At 33.7% G+C, this 16,769-nt stretch overlaps 1 protein-coding gene across 12 annotated transcripts in view; it reads right to left on the reverse strand.

The window, feature by feature from the left end:
* The window catches only part of CLINT1 (clathrin interactor 1), a 66,980-nt gene that overhangs the window by 21,996 nt on the left and 28,215 nt on the right, over positions 1–16,769 (reverse strand). For 9 of the 12 annotated variants that reach the window (XM_082379075.1, XM_082379071.1, XM_082379074.1 and 6 more), the window contains 5 exons: positions 6,907–7,011; positions 6,277–6,373; positions 4,612–4,720; positions 3,495–3,659; positions 61–238 (listed from right to left, as the gene is read on the reverse strand). In XM_082379075.1, coding sequence (XP_082235201.1) covers positions 61–238; positions 3,495–3,659; positions 4,612–4,720; positions 6,277–6,373; positions 6,907–7,011 — 654 coding nt within the window. Of the gene's footprint in view, positions 1–60; positions 239–3,494; positions 3,660–4,611; positions 4,721–6,276; positions 6,374–6,906; positions 7,012–12,201; positions 12,221–16,188; positions 16,260–16,769 lie in introns of those variants that run through there. The other 3 variants (XM_082379079.1, XM_082379077.1, XM_082379078.1) reach the window with 2 other exon arrangements.

A 16,769-nucleotide genomic window follows, 5' to 3' on the forward strand; every position in this document is an offset into this window, starting at 1 on the left:
GACCCAGCTGTGTCAATTTAGTACCCTTTCCAAGAGACCCAGGAGACAAAGTGTTAATACCTGCATCTTTCTGGAGAGTCTTCTCTATCTTTCCTCCGGAACTTGCTGATGGTGTCGTCAATTGTGCTTCCAATTTTATCACTCAGTTCACCTAATTTATCACTGAATGGAAAAGCACTCTTGTTTTTATCCCAGTCCTCATCCCATTTTGATTTAGGCTCAGGATCATATCTTTCACCTACATAAAGCATTAAAAAGAGAAGCAACTCTAAGGACATTAAATTCAAAAGGTGTCTATAGTCCTTATTTCTGAAGCTTTTCCTCATAATAAAACAGTTTTCAAAGGAAAACAGAAAGCTCCCACAGTGCTGAATCAACACAATTACAGCAAGGCACAGCATGTAGTGCCAGTCATTAAGGGGCAGGAATGCAGATTCAAAAGCTTTTGTTTACGAAAACTAACACAACCTTAATGCACAGCACAGCATATCAGGAAGTTCTTAAGGGCTGCTGAAAGGAGTAGAGGAAAACACAAAAACCAACACAAGCTATATAAGCAAAAGAGAAATGGAAATCTTTTGTTTTCACAAAAGCCACTTAATGTATTATATTTCATTCCCATTTCTTAATGGTTTTTCAATTATTAGAAAAGCACTGGAAAGCAACAATCTCTTACAAAACACAAACTATAGGAAACACTACTCTGAATGCTACATATCCCAATATACTGTAAAGACTCATAACTGTCATTCTTTACCATCAAACTAGAAAAATAAATGTACTTCATGGCATGGGAAAGCACCCTTCAATTATTTTAAAAAGAAAAGAATATTCTAACTACCAAAAACTATACAGACTAGAATCATGAAATATGCTCAAGCAGTTCAGAACAGTGATGATCTATTCAAACACCAAGTCCAAACATTATGCTGGGACTGGCAAAACCTAGGGAGCCTCTGTGTGAATTTGATAATGGAGATAGTAGATCACTGGCAGTGAAAAAAAGCCCCAAAATGTCAAGATTTGTTTTAGTCCTTGACTTTGAGGGCCTAAAGAAGAGATAGGAATCACAGGCACTAAATGGAGCCTTTTCCATTTCCATGTCCAAACTCAACTTAAGAGCCAAGAGTACAAGGTGCAGAAAAATCACGTGTGGTTAAAAAGAAGACTGAAAATTAAGGCAGGGTGCAGAGAAAAAGGAAAGACCAACGGGAAACAGCAAAATAATCAAAAGGTAGATAACTGAGCTTTTGTTTAAACTTTGGTTAACAAGTTCTGATGGCATACATGCCCTCTGGAGATCAAACAAAACCATTTTGCTGAATTACTCAGTAAAACTGCAAAGCCACAATTTTCTGTGAGAGTTTGAGGATTTAAAAATACGTCTACTAAACCTGAAAGTGACCACCAACTTAAAGAGAACATAACAAAATGTTTTCTAGACAAAATTTAAGCCAGGATGGTATTATAAAAATGAATGGCTCTCCAACAATGTATATGTACACTTCAATAACAATGTGATGAACTAGACTTTGAAAAGAAACAAATTTACAGGATAAATGAAAGCAGATGAAAACTAAATGAGCACGGTGGACATCATACTAAATGAGTGCCAGAGATAGTGGATATTGGCAAAACATTATCTAACGTCAAAATAAAAAGCATGTAAAATAGTTAAAGTTGATTAAGTCTCTGAATAATATATATAACATTAAAAATAATTTATAAAAGAAGGCAATGCAGATACACAGGACATTCAACTCTATCTCTAATGTAGATGATGTAATTAGTTCACTCTAAGTCTAAAAACTTACTCAATTGTCTAAATTTATCTAATTATATATTGTGCTGATTAAAAAAAGGACTACTAGCAAGTAGAATGAGGAAAGGAGTGGAGAACAGCTCTTTCTACTCAAAAACACATTAAACTGCTAAAGCTACTTTGAAAAATCTAAAGAATAAAATATTAACTTGGGTAAATAATTAAAAGACTTCTTACTCCCCTAAACAAATAAAAACTCCAAAACATATTTATGTGATTTATTTAAGAGAAACATTTTTGCCCAATTCAAGAACTGACTTAAATGTGATATGGGACATTAAAAAACGGAATTTTTCTGCTGTTAGAAACATCAACCAATTAAGTGCAGTATTTTTAATTTGAGGGCAAGAAAGCAGAGGAGCAAAGGAGCGAAGACATTTTATAGATACTCGCAAGGTAAGAAATAGAAGATTTTTACACAGTTACAATGAAGGAGTTACAAGATCTCAGTATAATTCAAATATAAACAAACTTAGATATGGTTGGGGGGCAGTTAGAGAGCCCCAATATGCAGCTGCTAAGTATACGTGGCACTGGCCTGTCTGTGTATATACAAAATGACAAGGGACTGTCAGTGTTCACAGAAGACAGAACGAGTCCAAAGGAACATCCTGTGAAAGAGAGTTCTTATTTTCTGTATCTGTTTCAAGCACCTACCTAGTGATCTATTTTAGGAAAACCATATTATTACATTAAAAATAAACATGAGAGGGCTTCCCTGGTGGCGCAGTGGTTGAGAATCTGCCTGCCAATGCAGGGGACACGGGTTCAAGCCCTGGTCTGGGAAGATCCCACACGCGCGGAGTGACTAGGCCCGTGAGCCACAATTGCTGAGCCTGCGCATCTGGAGCCTGTGCTCCGCAACAAGAGAGGCCGCGACAGTGAGAGGCCTGCGCGCTGAGATGAAGAATGGCCCCCACTTGCCGCAACTAGAGAAAGCCCTTGCACGGAAACGAAGACCCAAAACAGCCATAAATAAATAAATAAATAAATAAATAAATAAATAAATAAATAAATAAATAAATAAATAAATAAATAAATAAATAAATAAATAAATAAATAAAATTTAAGATATAATTCACGAAATAAATAAATAAATAAAATAAACATGAGAGATGAATGTTCTAGCTGTTCTTAAATACATTAGGAACAATACAGTGATAGGCCTAGACAAAAAACTGATGGTATTGTCAGTTACCTTTTTCTACGTCAAATTAACGCAGTGCTTAATTAAGGAAAGAGACTGAGAATGGACTAACCTGTAGCTCTATTTTTGGCCAAAAATAGAACTAAACTGGTTTTGAACTAGGAGGATGAATCTCTTCATCAAACTTTTTTTTTTAATGTTCTACATGGTAAGTTACAGAAATCCTTTTTTCTTCTTAGAATGGGAACCCCAAGAGGAAAGGGCATATATCTATTTTACTCTCTGTATGTCAACTCGAAGTTTGGTCATTCAATAATGCTTAATGGTTAAAATCATATTCTTGAACCACAAAAGTAAAAAATAGAAATATTCCTAAGATCTACAGGAGCCAAAATGAGTATTACATATATCTCAGTATTGTATGTATTCAAAATAGCATTTTTGTCTTCTGTATTTCAGTGATTCTTAAAATACACCCAAGAAGCTAAACTGATGCTTAGGTGCCAGTCTGTCTTTGATACTCACTGTATCTGAATCCTCCAACACTGTCTGAGGAAACCCCAACATATTTGTCTTTGTTCTTCTTTGCTTTCTTTCGCTCTTCACGAAGCCTGTCATCATCCTGGGCAAATTCAACCAATTCTTTCACCTTCTGGCGAATATTTATACCTTGATCCTTGCCATGCTCATCTGTGAGGATGGTAAGGGAGAAACAAAACCTTAAGAATTCAGTTAATATGTATCAAACCCTTTAACACATACAAAAAAGACATGAAAATTTCAACACAAGAAACCAACTTCAATATTTTAAAATGAATAAAAAGAGGCAAATTGTGTTACTGAATTTTGTCATTCCCTCATCAAATCCTAAGTCTTGAGATGCAATTTTGCCTTATAAGAGAGTGCAAAGATGAACTAAAAAGGACCACAGATAACGGTTCTATGCAAAATCAATTAAAGATCCACTAAAAAGGATTACTAACAATAACCATACAAAATGGACTAATATCCAAAAATGTTATTTTCTTTTTCTATGGTATTTTAACAAAACAAAACAAAACGTACATTTTAATGACTGAAAAGCACCCAAACGCCTTCGTCTCCCCAATACAAGTTTGGAAACACTAATTACCAGGATTTAGTGTAGCTGAAAAACTGAATTTTTAAAGTGCTTTCAACTGGGGTATGCTACAAAATGAAATGTGGTTCATTCTGTATCCTCTTTCACATTCAAAACACACTCTGGCCTTGCTGCCTTTGCACAGTAAATATTATTTGGTGGGAGGAAAAAAACCCCCCAGCTTCAAACAGATGTGTGTGTTTTGGAGCTCTAACCTTTTCTTCCCATATGATTAAAGCTATTCCTTTATGGACACCACAGGGGACCAGTCTCCAGTGCATATTTTAATATAAACCCGAACACTCATGTTGTGTTGGTTCTGTTGTTATTAGCCAGTCTTTTCTGCAAGTTCTTGTCTTCACTAATTAATACTCTAGGGCCCCACGTCTTGGATTCTGCACTCGTCACACAACCAGCAACAGTCACATTCTAATTAGAGCGGAGAAGCTTCTAAGCTGGTTCAGGTGACTGACAACTCCAACTACTGTTTTAATTTGCTTATAAGGTTTTTCTATTGCTCACCTACAAAGTGGTAATTTTCCAGGGATCGCAAATCATAAATGTGTTCTCTGGCACTTGTAACAACACGCTCTGATCCATTCCTTATGAGGTAAGCTAGGAGCAGCAATGACTGTAAAAATACAAAGCACCAAATGAGATTTAATGAAATAAATTCTGGTAGAGCTCTGGTAAATGTCTAAAAAAAAAAAAAATTCTAACATTAGCAAATAAATAATCTTTGTGTGTGTATGTGTGTGTGGGGTTCTTTACCTTACATTAGACTTTAAAAGTACCTTTAAAAACTCGTATTATCAATTTAAAGTTCCTCTTATACCAAGTGTAGTAATTATAAACTGTCCACTGGATACATGTGTCAAAAGATTAAAAAAAAAACTTAGATGTTAAATATCTGAATGTATGATATAAATGAACACTAAGCTTTTAGAAAGCTGGTTCAGTTTTAGTGTTAGAAACATCAGTTTAAAGAGAACAATTATTTGGTAATTATATGACCTCACAGCATTTTTCCCGGATAAAATTTAATTTGGGAGGTTTATGATGTGGCTTTTGTTTAAAAAACTTGCTGCTTGTTTTGGAAAATAGAGATATTTTCTGCTAAAAACGTGATTTATGCTGACACATTAAAAAAAAAAAAGAATCAAAGGAAAAAAAAAACTTGCTGCCAACAAATATGAGAAAAGAATGTTTACGGGATTTCTTTTTGAGGTGATGAAAATGTTCTGGTTTAGACATTAGTAACTACTACACAACTTTGTGAATACACTAAAAACCAGTGAATTATGAATTCTGAACTTAACTTTGTTTGGAACAAACCTCACATAAAGATCTATGAAAATCTAGTTAGGTTGAAGAAACTGAGGGGCAAAAAACCCTCATTCTACCAGGAATTTATTCGTTAAAAAAGTAGTTTACCCAAGAATTATTAAAACAAACAAAAGGCTCTAATTAAAAAAAATTAATTTATAGAAATTTAAACTATTTCATCACTACTACTGTATAAGCTAAAGGAATGACAGTGAATGTTTTCAGAAACAACATCAAAAACATGGAACTAAATAAAGCATTGATTTTCAATACTAAAAGCCAGAAACATTGCTTTCAAAATTTCAAATATAAATATAATAACACCATTTTGGAAAGCACAGAAAAACTTTCTCTGCAGTGAGAAAATATCGTGGGGATGGAAGAACAGATTACTATCTTGTTTTAGAATTCTACATATGATGAGATCAGTATTAAATGAAAAGAATCTAACAAAAGAGTACATATTTGCAAATTTTAAAATGTTAGAATTTTAATGTTTTAGAATCTCTTGTTATACTTAAATTTAACACATATTTTTGGTGCACAATACTGTAATAATACTGGCAAATTTTTACGTAGAGATGACAAACCATATTAGAGGGTGGTTTTCATCTTAACTGCTCATACACTAAACATGCATACTACTATAGATTCATTACTTTCGACATGCACAAATATATGAAGAGTTGTTTATGGTGACTAGAAAACAGAACACAAACAGCAAATCTACTTCTTTTAATGTTTTAGAATATTCTATTCTAGGATTCAACATCCTTCATAATCACTTATGTATGTACACCTTAAAACTTCAAGCATTTGTCTTCAGCGTGTCAAATAATAAATACAGACTAAAACCCATACCTTATAAACTCTTCTCCAATTTTTTTTGTTGTCTTTTAACATTCGTGACCAAAGCATGTTCATAAGTTCTGGAAATTGTTCGTACATAAATGTAGCCCTGAAAAAAGAATAATTTTCCTTAAGAGTTTGCAGTGTGTTAATTCTGACAGTAGATGGCAGGCTTGTTCTGTGTTTTCCTAAAGAGCTTTAAAAAATTAATAAGCTTAATTCAAAAAAATTTAGATATGCTTCCTTAAAAATGTCTTTCTTATATTTTATACAATATTGAGCACATTCATAAGTCCCACTAATTAATATCGTATTTTACAAGGCCTTCATTCACTGGCATAATCATCCAGATGTTCATCAGGAAAAAATTTTCCTTGCTTTAAGTCATTTTATATGCATTTGTCAAAATTTTAACAAAGTTTTTCTAAACTTCATTGAAAAAGAAAAATTTTATTTTTACTTTTCTGAGCTAATATCTAAGGGGAATGGATCCTCTGTAAAACTTCCCCCACTAATATCTGAATGATTATATGCAAAATTTATATCTGGCAGCTAAACAGTTTAAAACTGAAAGCAAATTTCACATTTCTGGGTGAATATAGTTGCATTCTTTCTGCACTGCTGAGTCAAATTATCACTTACTTGGCAATCTCTCCCATGAGTTGCCCAGAAGGTCCCCAAGGATCGTCATTCGTTGCTTCTCGAACCTTAGACTCTATCTCTGAATAATTCATAACCACATTGGTGCTGCAGAGAAAAAAAATGCAGGCACATACGCACAAAGATTAGCATCAAAACTGAGAAACACATGAAAACTTAATAATGACACTACTGGGTGTCCTAATGAGATACCTCTACAGGGTGGGAAAGAAAACATCTTTTGTGCACAAGCTACCCTGAGGACACTATATAACACATTTAAGTTATCTTTAAGAAGATTTTACTATTCCATTAGGCTTCAAGAATACAGATGAGAGATTACATTAGAGCTGGCATAAGTCCAGTAAAAAATGGCTTTAGGTCAAATTAAAAAGGAAATTGAACATGCTACGGTCTATTATAAAGCTAAGTTGTCATTTTGCTGACCAGACCTGGTTTACATGCAGTCTTAGGTTTCCTGTTCACAGAAATTCTTTAAATTAATGAGCAAAATTATATAAAAGCTAAATGTTATTTATACTGTATAAAAAAAGCAATGAAAAATCAAAGATAACAGTCTAAAGATGTTTAGAACCACTATGAACATTTAACTGTAGTCCTTGTCTTTTTTCACTTACTGTACCACGTGCGTTTTCTATGTCACTGTGTAGTCACTGTTACCCTCAGTGGTTGTTTTTTTTTTTTAATTAATTAATTTATATTTTGGCCGCACTGCACAGCATGTGGGATCATAGTTCCCCAACCAGGGACCGAACCCATGCCCCTGCGGTGGTAGAAGCACGGAGTCTTAACCACTGGACCGCCAGGGAAGTTCCAGCCCTCATGTCTAATGGCTACACAGTATTCCATCTGGAGACTGTATTTAACTTTCACATAAGACTTCACCAGTGGTCAAGAACATGGATTCTAGGAGTCAGAAAGATCTGACTCCAATTAACTTACTTTGTGATCTTTGGCAAAATTATTTTGTGGGTTGGCCAAAAAGTTCGTTCGGGTTTTTCCCTGTAACGAACTTTTTGGCCAACTCAATATTTCTCTTCATGTTTCCTCAAATGTAAAATGGGAATAAGGAAGAATACTACTACTATCTCAAAGGGTAACATATCAAATGATACACAATGGTACAGTGTCTGACATATATAGGAAGTGCTCAATAAAAGTTAGCTATTGGAGATAGTATCACCTATTAGAATTTAAAAATACCAATATTAAGTAATATTTTTATAAGAAAGAACTAACTTTGAAAAGAATACCTTACAATTAAGATATGAGATGGCAAAATGTGTGGTTGTTAAAAAAGAATTTCTCATGCTTATATGGATTGAAGAATTCAAAGACATTCTGAGGAGTACATACTGTGGAAATGTGACATATTATAGTAGTACTCATTTGACATGTAACGCTCCAATTATTACTGAACAATTGTTATAACAGATGCCTGTAAATATGGTAATTCAAATCTTCCACTTAAAATTGAGTTTTAGAAAGAGTGAAAAAATAAAAATTTGGTAACTCTTACTAGTTATATCTACCCCACTTTTGCTGTACGGTTTTTCAGTCATCAAAAAGTTGTTTTAAATAAGGAAGGTTTGGTTATAATTGGCACTCGAATCTCTCAAATATAAATTTCAAATTTATTACAAATACTTCAGTTAATAAACAGTTCAAATTTTAAAGGAACCATTATGCATATAAATGACTTGCCAAATCACAGAATAAATCTGGCTTCTAGATTTACATTCAGAATACTGTTCTATTAAGGTAGAAAAGCGAAATCCTATTACTTTCTTTCAAATCTTAGAGAAAGCTACCTCCTAAAATATCAACTGTTTGATAACAAATACAAATTATTTCCATGGCACTAAAATAAATCCCTGGTCTCCACTGCCTCCTTCAAAACTTAAGACTATTAATGAATGGATTTTTATAAAAAACCCCATAATCATTCTATTAACAAAAATTTTATGTATATAAAGAAATAGTAACTTTTTTTTCTAATTTTGCTAACAATTGAACAAAAATAAGATTAAGTTGGCCAATGACATATTTGCAATTTAAGATGCCACAAAATAATGGATTTCAGAATGCTGTTATTTATCTTACTGGCTGAAGAATGCACGGCTTCGGCAGTTAAAAGTACAGCTGTGGGAATGAACAATAGCAATTAGGATTATAATTCATCCAAGCATTTCATGACCAAGAATGCACTTGAAACTGTTTGCACTGTTTAATTTGTTGGAGAACAAGATGAAGAGTTAATCTCTAGTCCATGTACATGAAATATTTTTGCTAGAGCCTTCATAAATGCTGTAGCTTTCAGAACACTACTTTCCTTGTTCAAGCTACAAAAGCCCATGGGTCAAATGAGAAAGGTCCTGTTTCCCTAACCCTTCACAAGATTCTTAGCTGAAGGCCTATATGTGTTTGAGTGCTGTATGTTTAAGAGGAAGAGGTGGCAGAGAGCCAATAGCTTAAGAATCTCCTTATTTCCTTGGTTGAGAAACAATGGGAACTATGTAAAAGCACAACTTGCCATTAGAACACACAACATAAAATATAAAATGGCAACAACATGGAAAAATATGGCAACAATAGTAACAAAAAGTAACAAAGTTAGAACACCTCCATGAAGAGTATCAGGCTCTATTTTAAAACCATTTTCCAACAATACCGCTGCTTTCCAGAAACTGGAACGCTCAAGATGAGATCTGATGACATAAAGAATTCCAAAACAAAGTATTTTTAAGCTGCACTTAATTCAGAAACAAATGTAAACTAAAACAAAACAACACTGTATAGTTTGGCCTTATTCCAGGTCATTTAAAAATAACTGTTTCTAAAAAGGTAGAAATGGCATTTTGATCCTTCCTTTCCCATGTTTTCTATTGCCCTCAATCCACACCCTACCCATAATTCCAGTGCCCTTTTTAAGAAAAGAAAATAACTCCTCCCCTCTCCCCCAAAAAAGAAAAGTTAAAAAAAAAAGTTATGTCCAGATGTGAAAGGAAAAAACAGCCAGCTTAATTCCTAAAACTTCTTACGATTGACACAAATGTTTTAAGAATGGATAATTCAGACACTAGAGGGGGATCTCTCATCAGTCTTTTAAAACACACAAAATTCAGACAAAGGTCAAGGATCTGTTCTGCAAACAAAATTAAAAGAAATTACCAGGGAGTGACCAGAGTGAAGAATATAAGAAGCTGCTCATGTTCTGAAGATTTTTACCTTACAGTAATATTGAACCACTGCTTTTTTATAAGGATAAAATCCACAATTAAAATCAAACCAGTGTTTTCACACACTTCACATGTGCTCCTCACAGCACCCCAGCAATAGGCAGGTAGGACAGGACTAAGTCCCCAAAGAGAGTACTTAACTCTGCACTACCCAGCACTACTCACTCAATTGGATTTTTAATGCTAACTACTAAAAGTTACCACCCTCAAGTCCTGTACACATGCTTCTATGGCTATATGAACACAGCCAACATTCAATTAAGTCAAGGGTTGATTATTCAATTTGTTAATGATGAGTGTTCATTTGGGCCCTCCTCTTTATTCCCCATTTTCTGCTTATTTCACTGGTCACTACTGATAAATATCAAGTTATTTTACTTGGTAACAGTTTGGGTCCAGGTTTTAGAGGCAAAACTGGTTGAAAGTAAAAGCTAAAATGGAGCTTTACCTATAGATGGTCAGTGATTCTTCTAATCTGCATTAAGAATAATCAGTAAAATGACTGACAAGAAAAAACTTGAATAGTCTTACGGTATTTTTTTCCTGCCAAAAGTTCAAGAATATGCTTTGCTAAAACAAAACGACAGACCAGGAGAAAAGGTAAAGTACAGGTATAATCCAGTCTTAACTGCTAACAAAGGAATACGAAAATTGAAACAGATTTTAGTAAGAAGCCTTTTTCCTAGCCTGCCTTTTAAATTTTACTTCTTTCTAAACAAAATGGAATCAAATGGGTCTGTATTTTTAATATGGTTTCTTCTTTTTGTTTTAAAGTTATTATAAAGCCTTTATTCATTCCGAGCTCAGGAAAAAATATTCAGCAGTATTTTCTATTAGACGGTTAAACTTGTGTTTTTTCGTACGAACATTCACACTTACAAACACAAGAGAGTCAGAAAAACAGAGGCAGCAAGAGACAGAGACAAATACAGCATTCAAAGTAATGTTTTAAATAATGTATTTCTTTTCTTCAAACTGTGTTTTCTTTTTTCCTATATTTTCCAAAATTTCCCCTATGAACATTATGTTGTAACCAAGGGAAAAGTATTAAAATGCCATTAAGAATACAAATCGAGTACTATATCATTAGCAACATTTTAATTATTTATAGGCAAACAAGCATTATGGTAGACCAAATTAGTATTATTTGTACTTCCAATGTCTTGTTATCAGGCTAATAAGTGTAGCAAACTAGTAACTAAAATATATGTATACAAACTAAAATATGTATACCAAATGCTATGTGTGTAAAACCACAGGGACAACTTAGGTACCTAATATTGAAATTAATGTGATTTAAAAAAAAAAAACTGTATTAGGGAAGAATAATTCCCAACATTAAAATCTATATTTAAGGGCTTCCCTGGTGGCACAGTGGTTAAGAATCTGCCTGACAATGCAGGGGACACGGGTTCGAGCCCTGGTCCGGGAAGATCCCACATGCCGCGGAGCAACTAAGCCCGTGTGCCACAACTACTGAGCCTGCGCTCTAGAGCCCACGAGCCACAACTACTGAGCCCACATGCCAAAACTACTGAAGCCCGCGTGCCTAGAGCCCGTGCTCCGCAACAAGAGAAGCCACCATGATGAGAAGCCCGCGCACTGCAACGAAGAGTAGCCCCCGCTCGCCGCAACTAGAGAAAAGCCCGCGCGCAGCAACAAAGACGCAATGCAGCCAAAAATAAATAAATAAAAATATTAAAAAAAAAAATCTATATTTAAAAGTGACCTCTTGATCTTAGTGCCACAGATTTCAGAAGATACTTTTACGATATAGGTAAAACTATTATGCTCCCTCTAAAAATATCAATCTTTAAGAAACTTTTTAAAAACAATAAAACACCCTTAAAATGAACACTGAAAAAGACAGTTTTCTCAGGTAACAAATTACTTATGCCAGGAAAATCTGTTCCTTTTTAAAAATGTTTCTAACCAAAAGAGCAGAGAAACAGTTTTAAGAATACTTGCTCTAAAAGCTAGATAATGGACCATGTGACATTAATTTTTCATCAGGGGATGATGGTCTTCACCACATTACCCTTATTTGCAAGCTGAACATTTACGGGTTCAATACTCATATTGCTACCCATCCAAAAAAAAGCCTTTTCTTGATCTGAAAATGAAACACAAAGCAATGAATTATGTCTTAACACAAGCAACGGTTCAGTAGAAGAATTAATGTTGCTAAAGCAGATGTTATTATCATATTTAATTATACAGTAACATAGTTATATAGCTACAGTGCTAAAACAAGGAAAATACTACAGTACTCCATCCATATCATAAGAAAACTAATGAAATATTGATAAGTACAGAAAAAACAAATAACAAACCTGATGCTTGCCACTTTCTCTCTAATGCTACCACGCTGCCATTACTAGCAAAAGCCCCCCTACCAAAAAATAAATAATTTAAAAATTTGAGTGAGAAGAGAGGGAAAAATATTTAATAGCATCTCCTTAGTAGAGAAGTTTAAATAAACTTACACTCAGGATCACATGACTAGTAAACAGCAATAGATGTCCAAATTTTGTTAGGTTTTTCTAATTCTAATTAAATGTAGCCCATTTTCTATCATGCCGTAATGCTCTAAAATCAGAGAATTAGTAGTATCATCTGAGCTAAAAGTCTACTGATTAATATATAAGATGACATCACAAATTGTGCTACTAAAAGAACTAAATGATGAATTAATGTTTAAAAAGATGTATTCTCGGTCATGGAAATTACATTTTCTTTGGTTTTAGTAAAATTAAAAACAAACTATCCAGTTGAAAAGAAGGAAACCAATGTACCCCCTCTTAAACATACATATTCTTAAAAGCAAGGTAAAGATTAAATAGGAAAGAACTGAAATTGAAGACATCTAAAATCTGAGGCTCTCAACCATTCTTCTGCAGTAACAAGATTTCAGAAAAGAATAACCTGCTTACTTAAAAAAAAATACCCTATTTCAATCCACTTATAGGTATGTAGTATGCTCATGTGCATATTATTTATGACTTCACCTATTTACACGGAGGACTGTGCTGGATTATGTACCTTCTGTTTTCCTCTTCACTTTTCAAGAGGGAACATTAAAATGCTAAATGCTACAATATTTAACTTGCTACTTTTAAAAATAATCAACAAGAATATGCACTGAAATATTATACCTCTTCCTTTAGCTATCACAGTAAAAAAAAAAAAAAAAATTAAACCCAAATAAATATTAAAGAGCAATCTGCTGCCAGTTTATTGAGAGGAAGGGAGTCCCATAGTCCTTTTTAAAGCTTCTAACTTTTAAAATAATTCTAGATACTTAAAGATCAAGTTACAAAGATCATACTATAACTAGATACCTAATACATTTTAAAAAAATGGCACAGACAGAAAAACTAAGTCCAAACTCAAGCAGCCTGCCTATATGACATTAAAACCACAGAAAATGTATTGTTCAAAACACCATTTTAATTGTTCCCTCCCCACATATTATTATGAAAAGTACTCCTAACTGACATAACTATTTTTGAAATTCTAATTGTTTTAAGGTGTAAGAAAATTAAGGACTATATACTCTTTTCTTAATCAAAAGCTATTCTCACATCAGTTCTACTACCAAATTCTTTGATCCATTCTGAGTGATGCTGGCCTTCAATTTCAATAAATAGTTCAGACCAGTATTATCATGGGGTGGAGAAATGAACTATAGAATTTTAATCACCTGTGATGTTTTACTATTACTGAACACTGTTGACAGATACGGCTCAATATTCTCGTCATCTTAACTCAAAATTTTACACTGCATTTGTACTACTTACAGATAAAGTGGAAAGATGAATTCTACAAAACTGTTTTCTATAAAAGTATTTTTCATTCTGGGGGGGACAGGGCAAACAGAGAGCAAAATAAACACTAAACACTACTTTGCAGGTAGAAGAAACTATAATAAATCCCTAACATTCTTGAAAGATGAGCTGAAGACCTTTGTGTATCTTTAAAATTGTGAAAATAAAAATGTTAATGTAGACTCCTGACAATCTCCCAGATTCAATCAAAAATTAAAGTATCCTGTGCATATTATACTTAACACAGGGTAACCAATATTTAGATTCACTAAATTTTATTTCTTAGGTGAGAAACTTTTGCATGGCAGAACACTTTCCATAAATTTCTTTTACTGATTCCATATGGATTTGATTGTGTCATCAGTCCAAGGTACTACCAAACCCAATGTGTTCCTCTTTAAATATGCGTAAAACTTCTATTTTCTGCCTGTGAATCATCATTTTCTTAGGCTCTGCCACATTCAATACCAGTACCAGAGGTTGGCTTTCTTTTGAGTCGTTTTTCACACAAAAAAAGTTAAGGTGTTACCACAGCCCCAGAACTGGAGCACAACAGGGCTGAGCTGCAAGGTGGATGCCAGTGACTGGCTTATTAGCTAAGTGACTAGTTCCCATTGACTGCAAGTCAGATTTGGATCATAACAAAATTATACATTATTTCCTGTTAACAAATCTTCTAAGATCTGTTCTAAAAAGTCAAAACTCTGAACAGAAAAATCTATCAAGACTCTACCATAATTCAGAAAGGAGAACGGTCACACAGTAGGAAATGTAATGCAAAAAAATTTTATGTAAGAACTTTTATCAGTAACTGACACCGATTTATAATGTACTTTCTCTTCCAATCTCTAAAAACAGCCATTACAGATTATCAGTATTCTAAATGATATCGTTATCTAAAGATTTCAAGCTTAAAAACCAGCATTCCAAATCCACACAATTTCACAATGTGCATTAAAAAAATACTTGGGCCCTTGCTTATGTAACAGTTTACCGAACATTCCACGAAAATTTCCAGTATTGATTCAGTATCAGTTTGCACAAGCCAAAACTAACCAGACCCACATCTAAAATTTCTGAGATTCCTGATTTGTTCATCATTTAAGTATAAAGTAGTCCTAACATGTAACTAGCAGAAATAATAAATCTTATGAATTTGTCCCCCCAAAAAAAACCCCCAGAAAAATCACTATTTTATGGTTTATGTAGAATTCAAGGTAAGGGTACATAAGATGAATAATCGTTAAAGAAGTCAATACTCCAAATTTAATTTCAAATGGCAAACTCTGTACCAGACTAGAATGTATACATAAATTGATCACTGGAAAGATAATTTACAGAAGCAGTAACTAAAATACCTCATTTTATATGAAAGATCATTAAATATTTATAGTCCAACATAAAGTCTTTTGGGAAACACTAGAAACCACATATAATTATTTCAATTTTCAAAAAAATAAAGGAATTCATCCAAAACAAAAAAATACTTAAATTGGGATGGTAGTTGGATTTCTGCCCCTCAAAGTCTGTCATTTAATTCTTTTTTCCAAAAGGTACCGACCCCTTGATCACTATTAAGTGTGACTTAAACTGGCAACTTTTCAAGAAAATAGTTTAGTAATTTATGTAACAGATGTGCAAAGGAAAACTATATGGATGAGATAAGCCAAGAAAAACATCCTGATGTCCACAACTAAATTATGACCTGTGGGAGAAAGAAACTGTAAAACTATTTCCCTTTCCTTACAACTTCAGTGGTTAGCAATAGCAAATTACATAATCCATTTTATAGCAGCCCTTATTCAGACATTAAAATAAGCCTTGACTCCAGGAACTGTTCCAAAACACAAGGCCACACTAGAGGAAAACATTGCACATCTATGTATTTTCATGATCTGATTCATCTTTTATGGTTATTTTGTAGAAAAGCAAAGTAATATGTATATTAATTGATCAATAATTTATTAGAAATGAATAGGGCCCATATCTTGTCTCTGATCCCTGGACAAATCAACCACTGATGTGTCTCAGTTTCCTCATCTGAAAGGTAGTTCCTATGTATTACAGAGATTAAATGAAATGACATGTAAAACATTTAGCACACATGGTTACTTTTCTGCCAGTATTTATCATTTTTAGTTTGAAATATTCTTTATATGGCCCCTTAGAGTACACCGGCATTAATACTTATTACTTACCCATCTCATTCACTGCTGAGGGACTTTACAGTCACGGTAATTGGCAGCCTATCTGACCCACGGTGTGCACACTGAAATGAAGATTTCGAGCACATAACTATACAAGGCAGGATGGCTATTATTTTAAAATGGCCAAAGATCTGGAACTGAGTTTCACTAAGAGACAGGACAAGTATCAATACAAGCCCTAGCACAGAAATGCCATTTTACGCTTAACGGAGTTTGTATTTTGAAGTTCACTCTCTTTAATCTTGGTACACCACCAACCATGAGCTAGGGTTTTATTTTTACATTAAGCAGCAATTTCTCCTGTAGTGGTAATCTGACATCATCTGATAATGTCTCTAACATTTTTTTGGATTCACTAAACTAACTCATAAATATCAGCTACTGGAGCCACACAGCCCAAAGCAAATTACTTGAAAAACAGACTTTTAAGCTATTATAAGAAGAAACATATTTAGCATGAAGTTTATATCTACAATTTGGGGATACTGAAAAAGTTGCAGAATTCTGAGCTTTCAAAGTACCAAAAATAAGGTCCATGTAACTCACTCCATGAGGTGTCTAGCTGAACAAAG

This window comes from Balaenoptera borealis (assembly GCF_965194805.1).
Source record: "Balaenoptera borealis genome assembly, chromosome: 2".
Lineage (NCBI taxonomy): Eukaryota > Metazoa > Chordata > Mammalia > Artiodactyla > Balaenopteridae > Balaenoptera > Balaenoptera borealis.